The sequence below is a fragment of the Notolepis coatsorum genome (genome assembly GCF_963971535.1).
Source record: "Notolepis coatsorum genome assembly, chromosome: 1".
Taxonomy (NCBI): Eukaryota; Metazoa; Chordata; class Actinopteri; order Aulopiformes; family Paralepididae; genus Notolepis; species Notolepis coatsorum.
This window is the reverse complement of record NC_140165.1, coordinates 209,915,578-209,943,077: the sequence shown is the minus strand read 5'-3', so window position 1 is coordinate 209,943,077 and position 27,500 is coordinate 209,915,578. Positions and strand designations below refer to the sequence as shown.

Below are 27,500 nucleotides of genomic sequence, written 5' to 3'. Positions count from 1 at the left end.
GTACACTCATAAGAGTAGGTATCCTATATACACAGATATAGATATAGTATATAAAGTGTGTGTGTATATAAGCAGGAATATATATATATATATATATATACACAGTATTATTGTACATGGCTATCATACAGTGTTATATGGGTGGACAATAGGTTCAGGTAGGTAGTTACTGTATGATTACAGTGTAAGTTAGTTGTAGACAGTGAAGGTAGTAGATAGGTATAACTGAGTATAGGCAACAGAAATGCTTCCTCTGTGAACCCCTGCCCCCTATAGACTGTACATGGATCAGAAATAAACTCAATTAAACTCAATCAACAATAAAACTCAGTAAAAGTGGGTGAGGTGTGGTTTTACTTTCTGTACCTCTGTGCCGGAATTACAATTTGTGGACTAGACAAACTGAAACTCTAGTCACCCAAACAACTGCCTCTTTGAACTGCTGCGGTCAGGCAAGCGATACCGGAGTCACATGGCCAGTACAGAGAGACTCAGAAGGAGCTTCTATCCCCAGGCCATCAGGATGCTCAAAGACAATAACACTATGTAACAAACCATCAACTACACCCACAGCACACACATCCACACGCACACACTCACTTTACTCACCGTAGCACCCACTTTACTCACTTTATATTAATTGGTAAAGAGATTTGCACTACAATTCATACCTCATTGCACCTTACCTAAGTTGTACCTCATCCCATTTCTGCATTGTACTGTATACTGTATTGTACTGTAACTCACTGTTACTCTTTTTTACTCTGTATTGTATATTGACTGAACACTTTTTGCTTACGTATAGTTATATTGACTTTCTATTTTATACTTTATCTATTTTTTATCTAGCACACTCCCAGGAGCTCATAACAGAAAAAAACGTTAAGCATTTCATAGAAAAGTATTCTGTATTATTTTATGACAACTAATAAAGAAACTTGAAACTCAAAGAGGCTTCTCATAATAATTTGTGCTCAACTACACTTGCTGTGACTTAAAGTTATACATGTCTGACCTTGACTAAAGAACTTATTAGCCAACTAGTAGTCCTCAACAATCCTGTCGAATTGTGTTTCCCACATGTAACTATGCAGAAGGACCTCTTTAAGTCTAGTGCTTACCAGAGATGTGCTTATACTTTTCTCAGGTATTCATTTTTAAAAAGCATGAAAAACAACTAAACGACTAACTGCTAGGAGTGGGAATTAGCAGAGGCCCAATGATACCATTATGTCTATACTAGACGTATTGCTGTATTCGATTTGTCCCCCCACCCCTACCAATTACTATCCAAGACCCAAACCGATCTTTAATGCCCAACTGTGTGAGCACCCAGATTACTATTCTGAATGTTCAAATTCAAAAAAATAAATTCTAAGAAGGGGTCAATTATACTTTGGAAAATATTCACAAGCTGAAATATGGTATTGATAATTAAACTTGTGCTGACTTGGTGGGAAAAATTGTAAGGCGAGCACATGTGAGTTTGTTCAAAGAAAAACTATTCTAAGGTGCAGAATCAATCACAGAGGGGAGCCAAGCTAAAACAGATGGCGTCATGTGAGTTGAAAGCAACATATTTTCCGGTGAACCAAACATGACTTATTTACGTACCTCAATTTATAATGATATATATACAATATACGATCTACACGAAGAAATTACTCAAGATAGGCCAAGAAGAAATGTGTCAACTCAGAGGTTCAAGGGTGTGCCGGACTATATCACGGGTGGCTGAGATGGTTCTGAGGTTAGAGAGGAACCAATCGCTCTGTGACCTCACACACCGCCTTCTAGGGGTGGGGGAAAATCGATATGTAGTAGTATCGCGATACTTTGCGTGGCGATACTGTATCGATATTTAATTATTCATAAAAAATAAATAATAATAATAATTGTATAAGGAAGTTGCATTGTTCATTTCAATACCTGTAATAGTACAGTAGTCCACACACACACACACACACATGCATTCAGTTAAGTTGGAATATGACTGTAATACAAACAGTTCAGTTTGTCAGGTACATGCAACACAGATTACAGTGTTTACATCTGTCTGCTTGAGAAAATACCATGTTCTGCAATAAAAATGATTGAAGTGAGATGAACAGACTGAACTTTATTTTATTAGATAAAACATGTTGACAAAGTTTTACTTTGCAGTTGAAAAAAGGTAATAAATAAAATGTGATAAAAAAATTAATGATTTTTTTCCCGCAATACTCAGCGTATCGCGATACTATCGTATCGTGACGCAAGTATCGCGATAGTATCGTATTGTGAGGTCTCTGCCGATTCCCACCCCTACCGCCTTCAGTGACAGCAGTCAGCCCGACACCGACATGAGGAACTGAATGACTGTAACAATGTCTACAGGTGTATGCTCTGAGACAAGTGATCGCCATCTCATCTGCCGTGTTCGGGAGGAGGGGGGTGGGGGGGTCAACTCCAGGTCATTTTTTTCCATGTTTATATCAACTGTTTAGCACTGGGACCCATGAAGTAGAGGCTCTAAAGCAGCGTGCCTATGGCAACAAACATCAGCAAATCCCATCAAATCCTGGCTCTCTCTCTCTCTCTCTCACACACACACACACACACACACTCGTACAAACGCGTAACCGCGCGCACTCAAACACAGTCAGACCCCCAACATCTCCCCAGAGACCGAACCAGAGGCTTGGGAAAAAGATGGCCGCCCTTTGGCCCTCTGCCTTGCTCCCTGCATCCAGCCCGGGGAGGTGACGGAAGAAAGCTGGTGCCCCCCCCAGCACCCCTACCCTACTCCCGTGGCGTGCGTCCCAGTCCACCGGCATCAATCACTCCGGAGGACGAGGGGAGGCCACAGTCAAACACACGCAAACGCACTGGAGGAATGTTCCAGTTTAAAATAAATGCCATTTAGAAAAAGAGAGAGAGGGAGAGAAAGAGAGAGAGATAGAGAGAAGAAAAGCAAGAAAGTTGGAGGCAGAAATATTCAGGGCATGTGGCTGTCCCCAGAGAGAGAGAGGGAGAGAGAGAGAGAGAGAGAGAGAGAGAGAGAGAGAGAGAGAGACATCTGGTAAAGGCATCGCCCTCAGGGTCAACGTCACCAACATCCCTTAAGGGGAAGACCCACAACACCAGGCCAAGAGGAGACTTTGTGTACTAGTGCGTGTGTCCTTGTTTTCCTACCATTGTGAGGACCAAATGTCCCAACAAGTGATGGAAACACTTTTTGTGTTGGGTAAAGGGGTTACTTTAGGGTTTGGAGTTAAAGGGATAGCTCCGATCTTTTGACAAGAGTGGTGTCTACTTAGGTAGCTACTGTACAGTACCAGATGAGCGACAGTGGCTCAGGAGGTAGAGCAGTCGTCTGGTAATCGGAAGGTTCCCGGTTTGATTCCAGCTCCTCCCAGCAGCGTGCCAAAGTGTCCTTGAGCAAGACACTTAACCCCCTAACTGCTCTCGACGAGCAGGTTGGCACCTTGCATGGTTGCCTACGCCATTGATGTGTGAATGTGTGGAATGTGTAAATGGATGAATGTGAGGCATGAGTTGTAAGGTGTAAAGAGCTTTGGATAAAATCGCTATATAAATGCAGTGTAATCGATTAGCCATTAGCTTATTATACCGAAACCTGTGGGTTGAAGTTCTGGTTGTGTTTCGAGTGAGACGTTTTTTTAACCATCCACAACTGAAAACTGCAGTCCAAAAGTATTTCCGATACTTGTGGCTTCTTCTCTCAGACCGACACAATGTCTTGGAACTAGCTAGCTAGATAGATAGCCACAGTGCATTAGTAATACACTGGCTTCCTCAATATACAAAATAGTTCCAAGACATCCAGTCAGTCTGAGAGAAGAATGCATCAGAAATACATGAGAACCGCAGTATTCTGTTGTGGATGGTTGAAACCTTTGTTTGCATGTTGTGGTGTGGATTAAAACCTTCCTTGTTTCCAGACCCCATTTGCTGCCTGTCTGAAGCTGCCTGGCTAGCTTGGAACATGGCCAGCACGTCTACCACAGGGTTTGGTAGGTAAGCTAATGGCTACACATTGATTACACTACTGGCAAGAATTCCATACCACTCAGATGTCAAGAAATCTGAACTATTCCTTTAAGGTAGAACGAAGGTGGAAGAACTGCCCACAGCCGAAACCCGTCCAATCTTTCACCGTCGACTAAAGACGCACTTCTTCAACCATTATCTGAAAATAAAGTTATAATAAATAAATAATCTAACCCTAACTAACCTTATTGTCATGCACTTGTCCTAATAAACTAACCTACACTGTAGCACTCAACACTTTAATGAACATTGTTACTCAGCTGATAGATGACTTGTCGTACAGAACTTTGGATACAAGCGTCAGCTGCTGCTAAATGACAAAATTAAATGTAAAATGTAATGTAAAAGGTTAGCATTACATTAAGGTTAGTGTTAGGGTTAGGTGGTTATTGGTAAGGTAAGGTTAAGGCGTTAAGGAATTAAAGTATATGGGATGTCCCCACAACACATGGAACCTGGCTGTGTGTGTGTGTGTGTGTGTGTGTGTGTGTGTGTGTGTGTGTGTGTGTGTGTGTGTGTGTGTGTGTGTGTGTGTGTGCGTGCGTGCGTGCGTGAGTGAGTGTGTGTGTGTGTGTGTGCGTGCGTGAGTGAGTGTGTGTGTGTGTTAGGGGTGGGACAAAAATATATTCACATAACACATTCCCCGCCAACAACATTTATATACGTGTTTGGCCGACAACCGTTGAACGCCAACCACGTATATATACATTATTTGGTAAATTTTCCTTTTTTAATATTCGATTCAATGTCACAGACCTGTATGTTGCCGTTTAAAAGGCATACTGGGACCCCGAGGGTGCAGTACCAGCCAGATCCTCCCAGGTGGCAGTATCGAGAGTGCAGTAAACCCTGTTCCAGACCGTGTGTTACGTTTAAACTGCTCCAGGCGCAGTTTTTTTGTACAGGGAAGCCTAGAGGTTCACTCGGTCAAATGCCCCCAATGCATGTGTTGTGCTGGATTATGACGTGGACCAGATGGACATCAGATGGACCAGATGGCGATCAAACAATTGGAATATTCTTTTTGGAATAAACCCGATCTAAGGTAAGGAACATCTGACGTCAATTCCAGCTTGCTCCTGCAATGTTTTCATTCCGATCCAGCTGATCAGCTTGTGTAGTGTTCACAACGAATTGCCGTTACTGGCAATCAAAGCATCAGAAACGACCCCCCCCCCCCATGCATTCATGATGAAACATAATACCTATTATATACATTTGATTTGGAAATAGTAGCGTGTCCAGGGATGAAACGCCAATGATTTTAGTAGAATTCACGTTGCGCCCTATTACTCAGCCTCCCAGGAATTAGCCCGGATCATTTAGAAACGATACTTATATTCACCACGGGATAACGCGCAAACGTATTCATGAAATTTCTTTTTCTTTTTTTGCATCTTGGACAGAAGATAGTTACTGTCAAATGACCATAGTATTGTATCCATAGCTATAATATAATATAGATATAGCTCTACAAACAAGGTGACGCACTCCTATCTTTTAAAGCATGGCCTAGCTAGAACAGGATGAGGCCAATAGCTGGCAGTCAATGTGTTAAGTATGGCAATTCTTTGTTGTGATGATTTTGATATCATCATGCTGCCTTCCAAATTAATATTTAACCTCACTAGATTGCCACAGCAAAGTAGCCAGGTGGAATGAAATATTTGTTCCGTCACCGTTGTTTGTTTCAGGTGGGAAGCATTCAACAGTGCATATAGCCCATGTTTACAGTGTGCATTTTCTATCCATTCAAATGCTTATTATGAGACAGGGTTCGACCAAGCAAGGGGGAAAAAGGCCATATTTGGTGTGTGAAAGAGCGAGTGACTGACATTTTGAAGACTAGAAACAGACATTAGTAGCCAAGCTAACAAGCTAACATTACACAAACCTCACTTTCTAACCTAGATAGCAAGTTATTTCAGTTTACTTCTGTCATATACGGAAGTATAAGATATACAGGGGTAGTTCTAAGGCATGCGCATTGATCTGGAGTTATATTGTTACACTGAACATGAATGAGTCAGTCTGTTACTGCATACTGAAGTTGTGAATAAATGAGCTGAGCTCGCACCAAGTCATAGCCTCCAGACGATTAATCTACATGGTGTCAGAAGTAAAGTACAGAAATGGCAAAATTTCAACCGCCGGCGAGTTTTCCTTTCGACAAACCAGGAGAATGGCCCGAATGGAAGCAACGTTTTGTGAGATTCAGAACGGCTACCAAGTTGGATAAGGAAGATGGTGCCGTGCAGGTTAGCAGTCTGATATATGCTATGGGAAGCGAGTCGGAGAATATATTCCGTTCGTTTGAAATTGAAGTAGTAGCACATAAAAATTACTTTTTTTTGCAGTTGCAGATGACGAGGGACCTGACACTCGCGCTGACCATAGAGATGGTCAGGCAGTCTGAAGAGGTTGCGGTGCAGATCAGCATGCAAGGAGAGACAGCCGGAGGCGGGGCGATACACAAGGTCACTCACAACAAGCGCTACAAAGGCAATGGCCGCCAGGGTAAGCCACAAGGGGGCGACAGAGGACAATGTAGACAGTGTGGGAGAGCGTGGCACAGTAGAGATGAGAACTGTCCAGCTAAAAAGTCCACTGGCTGCGACAAAGTAGGGCACTGGAGCAAAGTGTGTAGGTCAGAGAACAAAAAGAAGTGCAGCAAGAACAGCAGGACTCCGGGTCAGAAGATGGGTACTACATGGGGGAAGTGAGTAAAGCAGGTGGGTCGCCAAAGAGGTGGGCCGTCAAGGTGTTGATGGGCTCCACACCGGTCGAGTTTTAAATCGACACTGGGGCAGATGTGAGCATCATTCACGAGGAGACCTACCACTCACTCATGCCAAACAGACCGCTGGAGCCTGCGGAAATACCACTGGACAGCCCAGGTGGCGAGCTGCATTGCATAGGACAGATCCAGAGCACTGTGACCTACAAGGGTAAGACACACCCACTCACAGCTTATGTCATTCGGGGGCCTACAGTAAACAACCTACTCAGCAGGCCAATGTCAGTGAAAATGAATCTAGTGAGAAGAGTGGAGGAAACAGTGAGCAGCAGCGGGGAAAAATGAACATTTGCAGGCATATGGGGAGCATGGGACATTACAAACTGAACCAGTAAGAATACTGCTGAAAGATGGCGCCCAGCCGTACGCGGTATACACAGCGCGACGTGTACCTCTCCCCATGCTGCAGAAGGTCAAGGAGGAGCTCCAAAGGATGGAGAGGAACGGCATCATTGAGAGGGTGACACAGCCTACCGATTGGTGTGCACCCATGGTGCCGGTCCTGAAGAGCACAGGCAAAGCCTGCATCTGTGTGGATCTCAAGAGGCTGAACGAGGCTGTTAAAAGAGAACAGTACACCCTGCCCACTACCGACGAGATCACAGCAAAGCTAAGCGGGGCCACAGTCTTCACGTCACTCGATGCCGCCAGTGGATTCTTCCAAATCCCGTTGCACCCAGACAGCTGTAAACTCACCACCTTCATCACGCCGTTTGGCAGGTTCAACTTCAAGCGACTGCCATTCGGGATCACAAGCGTGCCTGAAATCTTCCAGAGGAAGATGATGGAGACCCTGGACGGGTTAGAGGGCGTCGAGATCTTCATGGACGACATTCTCGTCTACGGGGCCACAGAAAAAGAGCATGACAGTCGCCTGGAGAAGGTGATGCAGCGCATAGAGACGGCTGGCCTGAAGCTGAATAGAGAAAAGTGCTCCATCAAGCAAAGTCAGCTACGGTTTCTCTGGCACATCATCGACCAGTCCGGGATCCGGCCTGACCCAGCAAAAGTGGAGGCTATCCAGCAGCTGGCGCCGCCAACAGATGTGCAGGAGCTGAGGAGGGTGCTGGGAATGGTGAATTATCTCGGCAGGTACGTCCCAGACCTCTCAACAGTAGGACAACCGCTGTATGAGCTCCTGAAGCACAAGAATGCATGGACATGGAATTATGCCCAGCAAACAGCTTTTCAGAGGATCAAAGAGATGTTGACCACAGCACCAGTACTCGCCTTCTACGACGTGAGCAAGCCCACCGCCGTGTCTGCCGACGCAAGCAGTTACAGGTTAGGGGGCGTGCTACTTCAACTTCATGGTGAGCAGTGCAAACCTGTGGCGTACTGCTCAAGACGCCTCACCGAAGCAGAAACGCGCTACGCCCAGATTGAAAAAGAAGGTCTGGCGGGCGTGTGGGCGTGCGAGAGGTTCGACCGGTACCTCAGTGGACTGGGCCAGTTCAAGCTAATAACTGACCACAAGCCCCTTGTACCTCTCATTAACACTCGCAGCCTGGACAATGTGCCTCTCCGATGCCAGCGACTCCTCATGAGGCTCATGAGGTTCAACGCGGTGGCAGAGTATGCTCCTGGAAAGACTCTGGTCGTCGCAGATACTCTGTCACGCAGCCCAATGGCCAACACAGGTGCAGACTTGGACACACAGCGTGAGGTGGCATGCTATGTGGCTAGTGTAATGGAGGGGATCCCAGCGTCCACAAGCAAGATGGACGAGATCAGAGCGGCCACAGCAGCTGACACCGAACTGTTGTCAGTCGCCAGACTCATAAAAAAGGGATGGCCTGAGGAATTCCTGAGGAAGTGGTGAGCGACAATGGACCCCAGTTCGCAAGTATGATGTTCAAGGAGCTGGCTAGGCAACTGGACTTCAAACACTACACGTCCAGCCCTCATCACCCGCAAGGCAACGGGCACGCAGAGAGAGCCGTGGAGACGGCAAAGAAAATCCTCAAGCAAGATGACCCAGCTATGGCTCTACTGAGCTACAGGTCTACTCCGTGCTCCTCCACAGGCTACAGCCCAGTGGAGCTCTTGATGGGGAGGAAACTCAGAACCACCCTCCCCACTCTTGAGAAAAACCTCACCCCAAAATGGCCCAGCAAGGCAGCTGTGCGGGAGAAGGATCAGAAGGAAAACGCTAAACAGGCCTTTTACTTCAACCGCCGTCATGGGGCCAGGACCCTACCCGCCCTGCGACCAGGAGACGTTGTACTCTCCAAGCTGGACCATGACAAGAAGTGGTCCTTGCCAGCAGTGATCTCCAGCGAGAGCAGCACCCCGAGATCCTTCGTCATCCAGACACAGCAAGGAACAGAGCTGCGGCGGAACCGGCGCCACCTCCAACCGGTGCCTGCGATGCAGCCAACCCCAGCAACGCCTGGTGAGTGCGCAGGGACAGACTCCCACTCTGACAGACACACCTTGTTAGAGACTGTTCCTGCCAGTCAGAGTGTGGCTACAGCTACACCTGCAACCCTGTTGTCTGGTCAAACGGTGATCCGATCGGGACGACTGAGTAAGCCAGTCAAGAGACTTGGATGTTGAAATGTTGGTTGGTGATTTAACTGTAATAATAACACTTGAAAGCTTAAACAGTTCATTGTTTTAGACAGAGACCAGAATGTGTGATGATGTTAGAGAGATAACATGCTGAAAAGGGGAGATTATATTAGATTATGGAGTTATATTGTTACACTGAACGTGAATGAGTCAGTCTGTTACTGCATACTGAAGTTGTCAATAAATGAGCTGAGCTCGCACCAAGTCATAGCCTCCAGACGATTAATCTACAACTTCCAACACATTGGCTTCATCCAGGGCTTCCATTATAATCAGGAATATACAAATCTAGATAGCTAGCTATGTAAATTCAACATAACACGCTAATTGAAGCTAATCGTTTATAGCTGCAAGCACTAGCCATCGCACACCAACTAGCCAGTACAATAAAGACCTAAATAGGGAGGCCTATGTGCTTTTGTTCAGTGCTGTGTGTGTCAGCGCCAAAGACTGTGAACGTGAGTACAGCCGTGTGTGTGAGTCACAGTGGACTAGTCCACACAAAGAGCTGTGTTTGTATTGAACCGAGCCCTACTTCTGGCCTTGGCTGTCAAAGGCCTGTACACGTATTTTCTGTTTTTCCAACACATTGTGGCTAAACCTTGCCCACCTTGTTACTATATGTGTTCATTGCACAGTATAGAATATGCACTACACAACAATATTGAAAGAAAAAATAAATCTCCAAATCTCCAAAAAGGGTCAACTTTTGAAGTAAAAGGGGCATTTTAACCTGAATCCTATCGTTCCCTTTAACCTGAATCCTATCGTTCCGTTTTGAGGATGATGTTGTGATAATCGGAGACATAAAACGTACCAACGTGTTCTGCATCTCAAAGCGCGCGGCCCCATCGGCACCCCAATAAGACCTCCATTACCTCTAGGGTTGGGTACCGTTCACATTTGAACCGATACCAGTACCTGTGAATCGATACCGGTACCCAACGGTACCTTTCTTCTGTACTTTAGTTTCAAAAAATATAACGGAACGTAGACCAATCTCGTCACTCTCTTTGTCTGGGAACGCCCAAAACCAAATTCGGTCACGCCCCATTTAGCGCGACATCCAGGCTTTTTCTACTGTCAGCGTTTGGGAATTTCATGTCGACAGGTAGGTGAAGTTAAATTATACTTATTTTAGAATATATATATCACATTTCATGAGTATTCATCTATATTTAGTCATCTAAAGACTATTAGATATGAACGTATGTACCAGTAAAAAGTGGGAATCTCTAGAATGTGTTTTGGGCGACGGTGTTATGTGCGGGTAGCCTATCAACTTAACGTTATACACAACACTTTCTGTTGTCAGTAGCATTGGTTTAAAAGGTGAAAATGTTATGACTACAAAATGACTACAAATCCCAAGACCTTTAGCACCTAGTTCACAAGTCAGCACCGGATTAGGAAAAGTGATCTGAACATGCAGCGTTAAACTATTAATGCGACCTGAATATAGTGACCGAGAATGGTCACCTAATTATCTTAACAAAAGTGCATCATTAGCATTATGTTTGTTGTCTAAAGGGGAACAATAATGGTACAATTTAAGATTTTAATGTTATCCGCATATAAAGGACAAATAAAACATCGTTAATTTGTAAGAAACCTCAATGAAAACGGCGCAGGGTAAATTATATTCGCTATTGTTATGAAAATGTGATAGAATCCTATAAAAATTTGGACGTATTTGGTCACCGTGACATTAATCTACCTACATCAGTTGTAAAAGAAAAAATCCAAACTTCAAATGATTTATTATCATTATTTATTTAGAACAATTTGTTAATATATATATATAATATATAATATTGCAGCGAGCGTTGTCTGCATCTAGCTTTGTAAAGTGTAACAACACTTGCGACCGACGGCTTCTCAGTTACAGTGGGTGACAATATTGTCACAAGGAAAGAAGATATTACCTACCTGGGTTCCATCCTAGAGGCAAATCTTTCCTGTGACAAAATGGCATCCAATGTAATAAAAAAAGTCAACCAACAAACACGATTCTTGTACCGAATACCCTGAAGACTCTGGCAGGTGCACTCATTCAAGGGTACTACGACTATGCATGCACCTCATGGTACCAAAGCACCTCAAAGGCGCTGAAAACAAAATTACAAACATCTCAAAACAAACTGGTCAGACTACTGCTTGACCTTACTCCTAGAACCCACCTCACCCCTGCCCACTTTGACAACCTAGGATGGCTTAGAGTAGACGACAGAGTACAGCAACTTGCAATGGGCCTGGTCTACAAGATACACTACACGACCAAGGTACCCATGTACATGTCAAAATACTTCCCAAAGGTCAGTGAATACCACGATCACAACACCAGAGGGAGCTCCACAAATCATGTTAAACCCAGATTCGGCTCAAACAAGGGACTAAACACGTTTCACAATTATGCCACATCAATGTGGAACGCCCTACCCAAAGCTGTAAAGGAATGTGAATCACTACCCACTTTCAAAAACACTCTAAAAAACACCTACGGGAGACTGCAATTCTAAACTGGCCCCTGTAAATGTCCTAACACAACCCCCCCCAATGTACAGTAAATGACCATGTATGGTCTTGTCAATATTCCAATGTACAGTTTTGCTTGTTCAGTTGTACAGTGTCCCCCACCCACCCACCCCTCCTACCCAACCCCCCCCCCCCCCCCCAACCTCCTCCAATGTACAGTTTATATGTCAAATGTATATACTCTCTTTTCTGGACTCTTTTCGTAACACAAACAGTACTGTATTTGCAAATCTGGTATGTCATAAATGTATAGATGTAGCAGTACTGTCTATCTGTATGTCATGTATGTCATATATGTTATGATGAATTGAAAATGGGGGACCCTGATGTAAACAAGACGAAAGTCTTTCTCTGGTCTGCATCCCCTTAACAATTGTATGTATTGAGCTGTACTGTACTGTACCCATTCTGCAATCTGTTCATAAAATGTTCAATCAATTCAATTCAATCAAACCATTTTCGGCTTGCCATTGCCCAGACTGCTTTGTTGTTGAATCAAGTCAAATCCTAGGTGTATTGTCCGCATGATAGTTGACGTGAACGTGCAGCACACTTTATAGGTTTAGTTTAGCGGTAAACGAAACTTTGACGTCATCAGACCATTTGCTGTACCGAAATGTGGCACCGGCGGATCTCACGTGAATCGGTACTCGGTAGTACCAACGTGATTCGGTCGGTACCCTTAAAAGTACCGGATTCGGTACCCATCCCTAATTACCTCAACTATCTACCTTCAACTTTCCTGGAGTTGGGCCTACTATAGAGGTTCAATAGAGGTTCAGAGTGGGCCGACTGCTTGGCCCACGTGTGAATACGGTCAATGGGTCATGAATCCAGCGCACGTTAGTTAAAACGTGAAAAGAAAGCGTGAGGTTTTTGCCCACGGCAGCAGTCAAATGTACAGCAGGTTATGAACAAGTAGTGTTTTGCATATTGACAGAAACACTGGCCCTTTTGTCACATCCACTGAAGTGTGAAAAGATGAGGCAGACCTGGACAGAGAAGGGACTATGAGGCAGGCCAGGACACCACAGGGACTATCCACTAGGGATATCGTTTCATGTTTAGTTTCCACCTTCTTTATATTTTAGTTAGACTAGTGCAGTTTGGAATGTGGGACCGTTCGGAACACATGCCCGTTCGGAGCGGGCCGATTGCATGGCCCCTGGAAGCTGCTTGCAGCCTTGTGGAGACCCACAGTATGGCTGCTTGCAGTGTTCTCAAGAACCGCTCATCCGATTGACGTAAACGTAAAGTTTGTTGGTATTTGGCACCAAATTCGACACTGCACTCCCCTGGGGCAATACATCCCAAGCTCGTCGATGGGATGAACGGTTCTCAAGATATGAGAAGGACAGATACACACTATAGCACCACCCTCTGGCCAAATGGCAACAAATTTTACACTGCACTCCCCTGGGTCCCCAGTAAGACACCCGCTGAGCATGAAGTTGATCGGATGAATGGTTCTCGAGATATGCGAAGGAAAGTTGGACACACAGACACAGATTCCTTCCTTTATAGTTAGACTATGTTTTTGAGACTTGAAGTGAATGGAGAGGGGCAATGAAGGAAATCTTCATTCTCCACACAGCGACCACAAAATGTCCATATTGTCCTAAGAAACGCTGCTGTAGATGTATAATTACACATGTCTTTAAATGAGTTCCTCTGTCCGTGTCCTACCTGTGGGGCAGAGGTCGTGTCCGTTGGGCACCTCCTGCAGAGGCACGTCCTGGGGGTAGAGAGGCTGGGAGGGGTAGTACTGCTGCTGGGGGTGGACCACGCCTGGGAGCTGGGTCTGGGGTCCAACAGCTAGCCCTCCGTTCTGCCTCTGGACAGGGACACAATAACGATACCTTCAATTTAGTGGAATTACAACCTACATACAGTAATGTTACCCCGTAATCTCTGTCATCGCTCTGGCTTTTAGACAGACAAGAGATTCCTTCCTTTATATTTCATGTAAAAACGCAGATCTTTAATTATGCTCAACTCTGCTCCTGTCAAATGTCCGACCAATTGTGGAACTGTATATTTCAATTAAATTCAACTTTATTCCAGACACTTAGAAAGGTCCATAAAAAGAAACATAGCACAATACAATACAAAACATATAAAACTGTAAAAACAACAATCATTGGTATAAAAAATACAGTCAAAATACATAGAGGCTCTTTCGCCAATGTCGCCACAAGATATAATTGAACCTGGTGTTACTTTTGACAGGATTAATTAAGACCACAATAACACTGTTCAATGAGTCATCTACAGTAACCGACATACAAACCTGTACATAAGGTTTCTTACAAGTGCCTTAAATGTAGGTATACCCACAGTGACAAACAGCTGGCTGGCACTGTGCCATCTAGGGACACGCAAGAACAGTCGTAGAGCATCATTATAAGCCACATTAAGTCTTTGCATGCTGTTGTTCCTGTAGCTGACCCACAGGTGAGCAGTATACAGCCGCGTACAATACGCTCTGAACAGTGACATTTTGAGATTGCACATATGAAATTTGCATATCAGCATGTTTGCCTGTGTGTATCATTTATAACGCTGTCTCTGAATGTCTTTATCATCAGACAAATCATCTGCAATACAATGGCCAAGGTATTTCATCTCATTACAGTCTTCAAGAACATTGTTACTCAGATAAAAATCTGTAAAAACTGCCTTAAGATCTTCTTTACAATGTACAATCATAATGTTACTCTTCTTCAAGTCAAGTCAAGAGTCAAGAGTTTTAATTGTTACGGCATACAGGTATACAATGAAATGCGGCTGGTCTTGCCCGCGACGATGTGCAATACAGTGGTACAACATATAATAGAATCCAATAAAAATACAGTGGTACAACATATTAAAGAATCCAATAACAACAACAGTGCAATAAACAGGTACATGGTGTGCCATCTCGGTATCTGTACATAGTATTTACAGAGCATATAGGACATGCTAGGTAGCTTTAGTAGTGCAATACACTGTTCCTGATGTTATACTAATTTAAAGTGGCCTTTCCTCTGGCCATAAGTGTGCGTGTGTGCGGCATGAGTGTTAAAGTGGCTGCTAGTGTGTGAGCGTGCTCAGCGTGCGTGTCGTGTATGTGCTTGTGTGTGCTTGTGTGTGGATAGTTCAGTTTCTGTGTCTCTCAATGTTCATTGTTCAAGGCTCTGATGGCCTGGGGGAAGAAGCTTAGCCTAAGCCTCTCCGTCCTAGTAGCTGGGGTTCGCAGGCGTCTGCCTGACCTCAGCAGCTGGAACAGGCTGTTATTGGGGTGGTGGGGGTCTTTCATTATCCTGCAGGCTCTGGATTTGCACCTCTTGTTGTATAGAGCCTGCAGGGGAGGTAGCGCAATACCCGTGGTACGCTCGGCTGAGCGCACCACTCTCTGTAGGGCCTTCTTGTCCTGTGCCGTGCTGTTCCCATACCAGGCAGTGATGTTTCCGGTCAAGATGCTCTCTACAGCTCCTGAGTAGAAGGACTGGAGTATCTTCCCCGATACTCTGAACTTCCTTAACTGTCTCAGGTGGTAGAGGCGCTGCTTCGCTTTCTTTACTACTGTGTCTATGTGTGTTGACCATGTCAGATCCTCTGAGATGTGGACCCCCAGGTACTTGAAGCTGCTCACCCTGTCCACGGTAGCCCCGTTAATCATCAGTGGTGTGTGTGTCTCCTGCTGTCCTCTCCTATAATCCACGATCAGCTCCTTGGTTTTACCAATGTTCAGGAGCAGGCTGTTGTCCTGGCACCAACGTTCCAGTACCTCCACCTCCTCTCGGTAGGCCTTCTCGTCGTTGTCTGAGATCAGCCCCACCACCACCGTGTCGTCGGCGAACTTCACTATGGAGTTGGAGCTGAACTTGGCCACACAATCGTGTGTGTAGAGTGAGTACAGCAGGGGGCTTAGAACACAGCCCTGGGGGGACCCGATGCTCAGGGTGATGGTGTTGGAGGTCTGACCCCCCACCCTGACCGCCTGGGGTCTTTCACTCAGAAAGTCCAGTACCCAGGCGCTCAGGGCGGAGCTCAGACCTAGCTCGATCAGCTTGTCCACCAGTCTGGTGGGGACTATGGTGTTGAACGCTGAGCTGTAGTCAATGAACAACAGTCTCACATAGCCCCCCTTCTGACGGTCAAGGTGGGAGAGAGTGCTGTGCAGTACCTGGGAGACCGCGTCGTCAGTGGACCTGTTTGTCCTGTATGCAAATTGCATAGGGTCCATATCACTGGGGAGAGAGGCACAAATGTGGTCCTTGACCAGCCTCTCGAAACATTTCATGACCACAGAGGTGAGTGCCACCGGTCTGTAGTCATTTGGGCATGTTGGGGAGGGTTTCTTCGGTACAGGGATGATGGTAGACATCTTGAAGCAGGCAGGGCTACTGACTCCGCCAGGGATTGATTAAATATGGCGGTGAACACCGGGGCAAGCTGGTTTGCACAGGACTTAAGTATGCGTCCTGTTATACCATCTGGGCCCGCAGCCTTCCTGGTGTTCACCTGCATAAATGCTCTTCTCACACTGTGTTCCGACAACGAGAGAGCGCCCCCGCCCCCCCGCGGTTGCCCCCCCCCCCTCCACAACAGCCGGTGCGCCAGTGACGTCACTAGCCAGAGGGCTAGCGGCAACACTGTCTACACCGAACCGAGCGTAGAAGGAGTTGAGTTTGTCCGCGAGAGAGGCGTCGTCGCTCCCCATTGAGGGGGCGCTGACTTTGTAGTCAGTTATTGTCTTCAGTCCCCTCCACAAGCCTCTTGTGTCGTTTTGTGCCATTTGTGTCTCCAGTTTCTCAGCATATGTCCTCTTAGCAAGTTTAACAGCCTTGCGCAGAGTGTAGACTGAAGCTTTGTACTCTTCCATATTTCCTGACTCTCTGCCCAGGTTATAAGCCGTGGTGCGTGAGTTCAGGGCTGCTTTTATAGTGCTGTCCACCCAAGGTTTCTGGTTTGGGAAAACCCGCGCCTTCTTTGTGAGGACAATACCGTCTGCCACTGTTGTTATGTAACTTCTTGGCGTTATAGTGGATGTCACATTCTATACCGTACTGGGAACATATCTTAAGTAGCTTGTATAAATATATAAACCCGCTACCTTGAGAAACGCCTATGGTAAAAGGACCATAGGCAAACATTTGTCCGGAACCAGGCGGGTCGTAAAGTCATCACGTGACTCCCCAGGTGTATTAGAATGAGTTATTGTTTTCTACATTTCTAATTTCAGAAATAGGAATCTGGGGGTGAAGCTAATTACAATTCAATAACAAGTCAAACTCCAAAGGCTCTAATATTGTGCTTACCAACTGTCCGTCTGCAACACCAACATCTAAGAAGGGAGATCCCACCTTGAATGGCCCTTCTAAGGTTTCTCTCCTCCACACTGCCTGTGGAGCTTTTTTCCCTATTGTTAGGTTTTAGTGAGTTTTTCCTTACCTTCGCGTGGGGTATGTCTGGGAGTGCTTGCATTCTTTCATTTATTTGCATTCATCTAAAAATGTTTGGACCTTATGGTGTTCTTGTTCTGTTCTTGACTTATTGTTATGTTGTCTTCTTGACTTGTTTAAAGAAGACCTGTACGGCCCATGGGGACATTAACGTGTGTTGTCGGGCCCTATAAATACATTTGATTTGATTTGATTTGATTTGAGCAGTGTTGTAGTACTCAAGTCCTGGACTGATTTTCAGGACTGGTGACTCGACTTGGACTTGAGCACGGATGACTTGGACTTGGACTTGGACTCGAGCATTGACTGCATTCGGACTCGGAAGGTGCAGACGAGGACTCAGACTTGTTAATTGATGAATAATTTTTGTTTTTGTTTTTGTAATAGGCCCTAATCATTTGCCATAAGATATTGATGGCTAGTGCATTTGTTTGGCTATTGTGTCACAAAGTAAATAAACTCCCTTTGAAATGGTGACCGCTGTGTCATTTATGTCATTTATGTTATGTAGACCTTTTCTTATTTGTACATCAGCTCTTTGACTGCCAGAGTGGAGTGGAGTCCAGCGGACTCAACCTTGATGACTTGGACTCGGACTAGGGTAATGGGGAAAAACTATTTTTGTGCTCTATTTCCTGTTAAGATAAACCTGGTGGCTAAATTCGACTCATTAAGTGTATCTTTGCTGTGTTGCTTATCACACAGAAACGCTGACATACGCCTGCTGCACGGAGGGGAAGATATGAAACTATGTGGAATGGATACAGCAGATGAGCAGATAACCAGTCAGTCATTTTTAGCCTGTTGAGAATTTCCCCTGAAGACAAACATAAATCTCAATAGATATTACGGGACGTTTGCGATAGATAGAAGCGCTATCGCAGTCTCGACGCAGGGGGCGGGGTAGCCCATCAATAGAATCAAACTTGATTTCAATTTTTTTTTCTTTTTTTTACAATTCGATTACATTGTCTGTCAAATAGTTATTTTCAGATGCGAAGCACCTTTATGATCGCCATGCGGCAACGTCACTAACTCACTCACTCATTAATTCACTGCCCCTAGTGGCGGCTCACAGTAAATCCTATGTGAGAACGCTTCATATCTATGACACTGCATGCTCTTGTTTTCTTCTTAGATTTATTTTCAACTAAAGCTGGAACTGAAAAAATAAATCTTGTTCCTGCAGTTCGTCATATTATCATGCTCAACATTATGTTAAAACCTTACATGTTTATGCAATATGTCCTCAGATGTGTGTGACAACAAGACATCACGGATGACTTCATAATTGTAGGCTATAACAGGTGCTGGCGATTCCCTTGGCATTTCAAGCAGCGCCACCACATTATAAGACACGTCATCCACTGATTAAAGCGTCACTGTGTCTTCTATTAATTAATTAAGTTCTCGAGTGTGTACAGAGCAAATTGAGACTACCGGCGCTTCAACACGGCACTCACCTTTACTGCTCTAGCCTCAAATGGTCTGGTGAGACACAACACTAAGCCTGGTGAGACACAACACTAAACACGCTTAGTGCCGCGTCTCACCACACCATTTGATCGTCGTGTTGAAGCACCGGTGGTCTCAATTTGCTTTGTACACACTCCAGAACTTGATTTAATTACGTAATTCAAATGATAAAAAAGACACATAGTCACTTTAATGTAAATTTGAAGTGCTTATTGCATTGCAAACACATACTTTTTATCATTAAATGTAAAGCACTTCATATACTGGCACTGTCTGTCAGTCACTCACTCAATCCCTGTTAGATTAGATTAAAATGTATTGTCATTATACAGTAGGGGTGGGGAAAATCGATACGTAGTAGTATCGCGATACTTTGCGTGGCGATACTGTATCGATACAGGGACGCCAAGTATCGATATTTAATTATTCATAAAAAAATTTAAAATAATTTTGTATAAGGAAGTTGCACCTGTAATAGTACAGTAGTCCACACACACATACGTGCATTCAGTTAAGTTGGAATATGACTGTAATACAAACAGTTCAGTTTGTCAGGTACATGCAACACAGATTACATCTGTCTGCTTGAGAAAATACCATGTTCTGCAATAAAAATTATTGAAGTGAGATGAACAGACTGAACTTTATTTTATTAGATAAAACATGTTGACAAAGTTTTACTTTGCAGTTGAAAAAGGGTAATAAATTGAATGTGATTAAAAAAAAAAAAAATGAAAAGAAATTCCGCAATACTCATCGTATCGCGATATATTTAGTATCGTGATACTATCGTATCGTGACGCAAGTATCGCGATAGTATCGTATAGTGAGGTCTCTGGCGATTCCCACCCCTATTATATAGCACAAGTACAATACAACGAAAAGAAGATTGCAAGTGCAAATGAAACAGTAAAGTGCAATAGTAATATACAACGTACAGGTGATTAAGCTGGGATAAGATATATAAATTAGTACTACTGAGTAATAGTGCTAATCAGATGTATGTACAGAGTTGTACAGTGATACAGGTATAAAGACACGATGGTAGTAAGTCATACTGGCCAGCAGTGTAACTAGTAAGAGTAGGTAAGGGATATGTACACATATAGATATAGTATCTACATACTGTACATATAAAAAGGATTACAGGTATGTACAGACAGATGTATATATATGGTAAAAATACATATATATATGGTATATATAGCATGTACATCATATAGTTATATGGGTTATATGCAGGTGTATAAGTAGCTATATAAGGATTATATGCAGGTATATTCACACAGATATATATATATATATATATATATGCAGTAAATATATAAATGTATATATGCGGTATATACAGCACTAATGTTATCATGGGTATATAGTATGAGGTAGGTAGTTGTGATTATTATGATTATAATTATGATTACTATGATTAGAGTTATGTTGAATAGCAGTTTAACACTTCAATCCAGTCATTGAATTCATTCATTGAACTATGGTTCCAATTACTTAGGCAACAAATGAACGCAACATACAATCTTGACATTTTGAACATTGTCAGATGCAACTAATTTTGATTCTGTTAATTTAAATAGGTTCCAAAAAGTGATAGGTATACAAATGTGACATATTCAGTCATCAATATTAAATTAAAACGTTATACCAAGGAGTCAGTTCACAGCTTTATGTTTAAAAATTAAAGAATATAAACAAATTTATTTTGATTAATTATCAACTTTACACATCATCGCTGATGGATTTCCACATCCATATAGATGAATCATGGTTTATTCCTTTTTTTAAACCCTTACTTCCATCCAGAGGTGCTACAGTACACCATTATACATGCTTTTGAAAGACAGGCAGGCTGATTGACCGACTGACTTAACTGACTAACTGACAGACAGACTGACTGCCAATCTGATAAGAAGCCTCTATTTAAGTGCTTGCACATTTATCAGTAGCCCGTCAGCTTTATGGTTGGCTACCATGACCACGGAGCTGGGGGAGGCCTATCTGTGGGGGTCTCTAGAGGGTGCCTGGCCTGCTGCCATCCCCCTATCAGTCCAGTCTGCAGGGAAGAGAAGAGAGATAGCGGAAGGAGGCAGCAGCTGCATGGATGTTTTATGGGTTATTATAGACAGATACTGTAGATAACAGATACCCTGTTTGATCAATACATGGTAACCGTAGAATAACATTGAACTCATAGGTCTCAACCCAGGATATATTTTGGGCATTTATGGATTGTTACCAAGAAAGATACCCCCGGAAGCGTCCCAGAATTAATTTATCGTTATAGTATTTCAAATGAATACCTAAGAGAGATTTTGTGATTGGTTATTGGCTTACACTTAAGGGCCCTAGAGGTTGCACTGAATTAGGAAAATCTGCTTTTAGCTTCTGTGCCCCAAAAACATGGAATGTTTTGCAATGGACTTTGAAACTCAATTCATTAGTATCTATTGGTCAGTTTAAATCTTTAATAGCAAACCACGTCACCACAGTCTGCAGTTTTTTTTAATTGATTGACTTTGTGTTTCTATATGTTTTTATTTTGTATTTATTAAGTGTTGTATTTCTCGACATTGTAAATGAGAGCTTGCTCTCAATGATCCTTCGAGATTAAATAAAGATCGGGGCGGCTAGGTGGTGTAGTGGGCAAGGCGCTCGCCATCAACACTGGAGACGCTGGGTTCGAATCCAGCTCTCGGCGTTGCTATCAGCTTGGCTGGTCGTTCACACTAACACAATTGGCAGTGTTAGGGGTGGGAAAGCTGATGGGTGGGTCCTGGGCGTTGTGGACAGCGACCCCTACAGTTCGGTCGGGGCGCCTGCACAGCGAGGGTAGGATCTGGAGGGAGGTAGTGTGACCTTCCACACGTTACACTCTCCCAGTGAGAATCTGCGCTGCCAGGCTGGCTGCCGGCTGGCTGCACATGCGTCGGAGGAAAGCATGTGACAGTCTCCGGCCTCCCGGACCAACAGTAGGGGGGAGTGCGCAACAACCAGGAAGGGGGTTGGGAATTGGCATAACGACTAACAGTGGGATGGGAGAAAAATCGGAAAAAAGGAGGGGGGGAAAAGATAATAAAAAAAATAAAAAATAAAATAAAAATCGAATGAAAATTAATGAAAGATTTGAAATACACACTTAAGCATAATGTATAAAGTGTGAGGGGGGTTAAGTTTGAAAAGCAAAAAGATCTGAATCACTGTCCTAACATGAGTCACTTTATTCAACAGAGACAAACGCGGCTTACCTGTTACCTTACCTTACCTCACGTGGCTGTCAGACCGACATGGGACATAACCAAAGAGGACCAAAACACATCAGAGCCCCTTTCCCTCTCCGCTAATTCATGTAAATTCAGAGGGATAGAAGCTACGGCGAGGGTGACCCGGGTTCACCCTCTGACCAAGTCTGGCCCGGTACGCGGTTATCTCAATTTCCAAAAGGCAAGCCCCGCCACCTGAGCCAATTAGGACGCAGGGAAGCGTCTCCCTCCGCCTCTCCCGGCGGGGCCAGGTGGGGTTGTCATTTGCATGTGACCCCAGCCTCTCCCCTTAATGGGCCGGCGCTCTGCATACAAATGGAGCATTTCTGCCGGAGCTTGTCGGCCCACGGCCCCCTCAGACGCTCTCACCTGACAGGAATCCCAATGTCCCCCGCTCCCGCATGCAGCCTCCGGGGCCGGTGTCGGTAAAGCGCTCTCTCATTTGGACGGAGTTAAAGAGGCCTGATGTCCCTACAAACAAGGCCACTGCGACGCACAGCCCGCGGGAGTTAAGGTGCTGGAAGTTATTCCGTAAGGAACGCTTGGGACTTAAAATTTACTTGGTTTAGCGGTCGGGGGGCCTGGAGGCGTCAATATTTCCTACCAGGCCTGCTAAAGGTAAACCCATATTTAACGTGAGGTGGTCGTGCTCAATTCTGAGGACGTGATACAGTTGATTTGACAGCTTTTATTCCCAAATTGAATATATGCCTCTTGTTCAAAACAACCCGGCTCCCGTTTCTTTTGACTATTTTGAACTAAATCATATTCTCTTAGTGGCGACATCTTTTAATGAACTGAACAGGCAAAATTTTCAGAAGGAGCAGGTTCTGGTGAGTGAAGTGAGGGAATCGCCTGCTAACATACACTCCTACACACACACACACTTTACTATACTTGAGAGGACATTGTATTGACTTACATTAATTCCCTAGTCCCTTACCCTGACCGTAGCCATACAGACTGTATAACCAACCCTAACCCTAAGCAACCCAACTCTAACCCTTAACCCTTAACCAGTGTTTTTCGGTGTGAGGACCGTCCAAAATGTTTTAATTGTCAATTCTCACAAGCATAGTTAAATAAGTACACACACACACACACACACACACACACACACACACACACACACACACACACACACACACACACACACACACACACACACACACACACACACACACACACACACACACACACACACACACACACACACACACACACACACACACACACACACACACACACACACACACACACACACACACACACACACACACACACACGCACCTCTGCAACCCCCTGGCCTGCCCTGTGTGGTAGGTAGCTGAAGCAGCGTTAAACACAGGTTGATTTACGACGGGGGTCTTACCGTAGCGTCCAGGCGGCCACAGGGGTGAAGGGCCTGGCAGCAGGAAACTGGATCCACGTAGTAACTCATCATCCTCTGTCTGTGTGTGTGTGGACTGGAGGAGCACGGCCTGTCAGAAGAATCAGCACACAAACCCCAACCCCCATCTGTCACACACTGTTTACACTTGCTTTGTGTGTGGAGTGTGTATCTGTGTGTGGAGTGTGTCTGTCTGTCTGTCTGTCTGTCTGTCTGTCTGTCTGTCTGTCTGTCTGTCTGTCTGTCTGTCTGTCTGTCTGTCTGTCTGTCTGTCTGTCTGTCTGTCTGTCTGTCTGTCTGTCTGTCTGTCTGTCTGTCTGTCTGTCTGTCTGTCTGTCTGTCTGTCTGTCTGTCTGTCTGTCTGTCTGTCTGTCTGTCTGTCTGTCTGTCTGTCTGTCTGTCTGTCTGTCTGTCTGTCTGTCTGTCTGTCTGTCTGTCTGTCTGTCTGTCTGTCTGTCTGTCTGTCTGTCTGTCTGTCTGTCTGTCTGTCTGTCTGTCTGTCTGTCTGTCTGTCTGTCTGTCTGTCTGTCTGTCTGTCTGTCTGTCTGTCTGTCTGTCTGTCTGTCTGTCTGTCTGTCTGTCTGTCTGTCTGTCTGTCTGTCTGTCTGTCTGTCTGTCTGTCTGTCTGTCTGTCTGTCTGTCTGTCTGTCTGTCTGTCTGTCTGTCTGTCTGTCTGTCTGTCTGTCTGTCTGTCTGTCTGTCTGTCTGTCTGTCTGTCTGTCTGTCTGTCTGTCTGTCTGTCTGTCTGTCTGTCTGTCTGTCTGTCTGTCTGTCTGTCTGTCTGTCTGTCTGTCTGTCTGTCTGTCTGTCTGTCTGTCTGTCTGGTGTGTGTGTGTGTGTGTGTGTGTGTGTGTGTGTGTGTGTGTGTGTGTGTGTGTGTGTGTGTGTGAGTAAGAGAGATATAAATTGTGTGTATGTTTGAGAGAGAGAGAGAGAGAGAGAGAGATAGCGAGAGAGCATGTGAGCATGTGTGAGAGAGAGACTTTCTGAACCTCTCTGATTTCCAACTATAAAAACGTGCCTCCTTGGGGTGTTAAGGGTTAAGGATGGGTGGGTGAATAATCTAAAGAAGCCTGGATCCTAGTCAAGACTCTTCATTACATTCAAAATGTTTTAAGACCGTTTTGCAGAGTAGAAACATTTGCAGCAGGTAATTCAATATTCCTTTTGAAGGAGACACCTGGAAGGTTGTTTAATAATCATTTATATTTAAACCACTGCAACAATCAAATCAAACCTCTTGACCAGAGGCAAGAAGCTTTTCTTAACCATTCTCATTTCCCCTTCCTCTCCTGCGTCTCCCCACCTCTCTCCCTCCTCCTCCTCCTCCTCCTCCTCTCATCCCCTCCTCCTTGCTGCATCCTCTTCTCCTCCTCTCCTTCCTTCCCTCCTACTCACACTGCTTATCTCTTTGGCATCGTTTACCAGCAGAACCCTCAACAGAAACTAGGAGCCAAACTGGGTTTGGAATTATAGGTATTAGGAGAATGGAATAATGTGGGAAGTGAGAAGTTGTATACATCGGTTTTAAGTTAATCATATTCATATGCAAACTGATTTAGCATATCTAGTGTACGGAAGCCGCTGGCTGCTGGAAGACGCGCACAATCTGCACAAGCCCAGATGCAGATGTTCCTGATCAGCTCAGTGCATAACGAGTCAGATGTTCTTATTCCGGAAATAAACTACCCATTCACAAACAGAAAATTATGAATGAAAAAAAGGTTCATTCTAATCAAAAGCATCACGTTTCATCAAAAACCGCCACGGAGGGAGGGAGCGGGGATATTTAAGTAAATCAGAAAGAGAGAGATAAACAGTATAGGCACAATGGTTATTTGATAATAACCTGCACACTTCTTGAATTGAAACAGAGTAAGCTATACTTTTTAGATCAATGACAATGGAAAGTATAGGCTGCCGTAGTTTAAAAAAGTTTGCAAATACTGTACGGGGCTACAACGTTGGGGTGGAAAGTAGCCTAATAATAAAACAGGTCGAGAAAAAGCGCATCTCATTCACACACAAAAAAAGAAGCGCAGCATGCTTTAAAAGAATTCCTGACGGGAAGCCGACCTGTAAGTCAAAACTTCAAAGCCAACATCCAAGGCAATGCGTTCCAGGTATATCATGCTACTTGCGACAGCACACACTATCTTCTATCTACCATACTATTATGAACTTGCGATGCATATAAATTGGCTTCATAAACTTCCAACTTACCGACTCTAGTCAGAGAAGTTTTCCTGCAAATGAGAGGCGCTCGGTGGTGGATGGTGGTGGTTGAGTGTGACAGTTGTGCGGTGGACTGCACTGATGCTGCACCTGGCTCGCAGGGATATTATGATGCACACATCTAGTCCCTCCCTCAGTAATACGGTGATCCACTCAAAATCGTATGAGGATTTTCCCTATATCTTCTTCGCCAAGCGTGTTGTTATACTAGGGTACACACACAGTAATGCTCCATCCATACAGGTGGGACGGGTATTAGGTACTTTATGAATTAAGAATTGTCTTGGTAACTTAGACACATTTGTCATTAGCCTATACACAGCATATCAATGTCAGTCTGGAGCATATAAAAATACACCTCAGACCGACGTCAAACTGCATCACATTTATGCATAAGCACAAAAAAAGACAATTATCTCCTAATGCCTGATGATAGTGAGATACAGTGAAACTTTGTGTGGTGTGGTGCTGTCAGTCAGGAAACACACACCATGAGGGAGTGAGAATATGTGTGTGCGTGTGTGTGTGTGTGTGCACTGTGCAGACCACTGCATCATACAGTACCATGGTAGTCAGAGAGAGGTTATGGGAGTAGCCGGTCCAAGACACGTGTTGTTGTAAACTACCCTCTCTGCCCTGTCCACAGGAAGGAGCTCATATATTGTGTCACAAATGGTACATGATGCCAATGGTTTGTCACTGGTGCCTCGACCATGGTAGTGTCTAGGTCACTGGAAGGACATTTCCATAGGAATCATGATTGTTTTTACCTAATTATTTTAAACCTATCCCTTACCTTAACAATAACCTTAACACTCCTACCTAGGGCTGGGTATCGTTTGAAGATTTTCGCTACCGGTGCCAATACGATACCTGGGATTCGATACTACTGATATCAAAAACAATACTTCTTTCGATACCTTACTTTGATGAGTTATGTATGTCGCATGTGCTGTGTGAGCCGATCGGAGGCTTTGTTACATTTAGGATGATTTTGGGTTGTGGTTGAGATTAAGTACTTTTCGATACTCGATAGTATTGAAGCAATTCAATCAATACCATAATAATATTGAATTTTGATACCCAGCTCTACTCCTACCACCTAAACATTAAAAATACATGTAGAAACGTTCTTCCTGGCTATGGGATCTAGACACGTCCCGTGTCTGAATATTTGTCATTTACTGTAAACCGGCTAGTGGTTTATATTCTCCCCCCCTCCCTTCCCTACTCGACAGGCTATGCATGTGTGTCGCTGATTAAGGCCCTGACAGAAACGTTGGCCACTCTTGTGCGAAATGAGAAGAGGTTCCGCCCGTGCTCCATGAAATCTACAACTACCTCGTCTGATAGGTGGCAGTGATATCCAGGTAAGAACTCAGGATTTATCTGTCAATTTGCTTATTTATCGCTTTATTTGTTTATTTATTTACGAGGTTAAAGATTTCCACTGCATCGAACACTCCCTCAAGAGATGGAGTGAGTGGACTGTTTGCTTTCCCTCTCCATCTCTCTCTCATTCTCTCCATCTCTCCATCTCTCTCATTCTCTCCATCTATCTTACATTCTCTCTTTCATTCCCTCCATCTCTCTCACCTCCATTTCTCTCTCTTTCCCTCCTCATCCCCCTCTCCTTTCTCTCTCTCCTCTCTTTATCATCTCCATCTATCTCTCATCATCTCTCTCTCTCTCTCTCTCTCTCTCTCTCTCTCTCTCTCTCT

The 27,500-nt window shown here is 44.4% G+C and overlaps 1 protein-coding gene across 1 annotated transcript in view; it reads right to left on the bottom strand.

Annotated features, from left to right (window-relative positions):
- Positions 1 to 25,832, bottom strand: part of ets1 (v-ets avian erythroblastosis virus E26 oncogene homolog 1) — an 81,838-nt gene extending 56,006 nt beyond the window's left edge. The window contains exons 1-3 of the mRNA XM_084326425.1: positions 25,768 to 25,832; positions 23,527 to 23,635; positions 13,646 to 13,793 (exon numbers count right to left, since the gene is read on the bottom strand). Of these exons, the coding sequence (XP_084182551.1) occupies positions 13,646 to 13,793; positions 23,527 to 23,598 (220 nt within the window). The 5' untranslated portion in view covers positions 23,599 to 23,635; positions 25,768 to 25,832. The remainder of the gene's footprint in view (positions 1 to 13,645; positions 13,794 to 23,526; positions 23,636 to 25,767) is intronic.
- Positions 25,833 to 27,500: the final 1,668 nt, after the last annotated feature.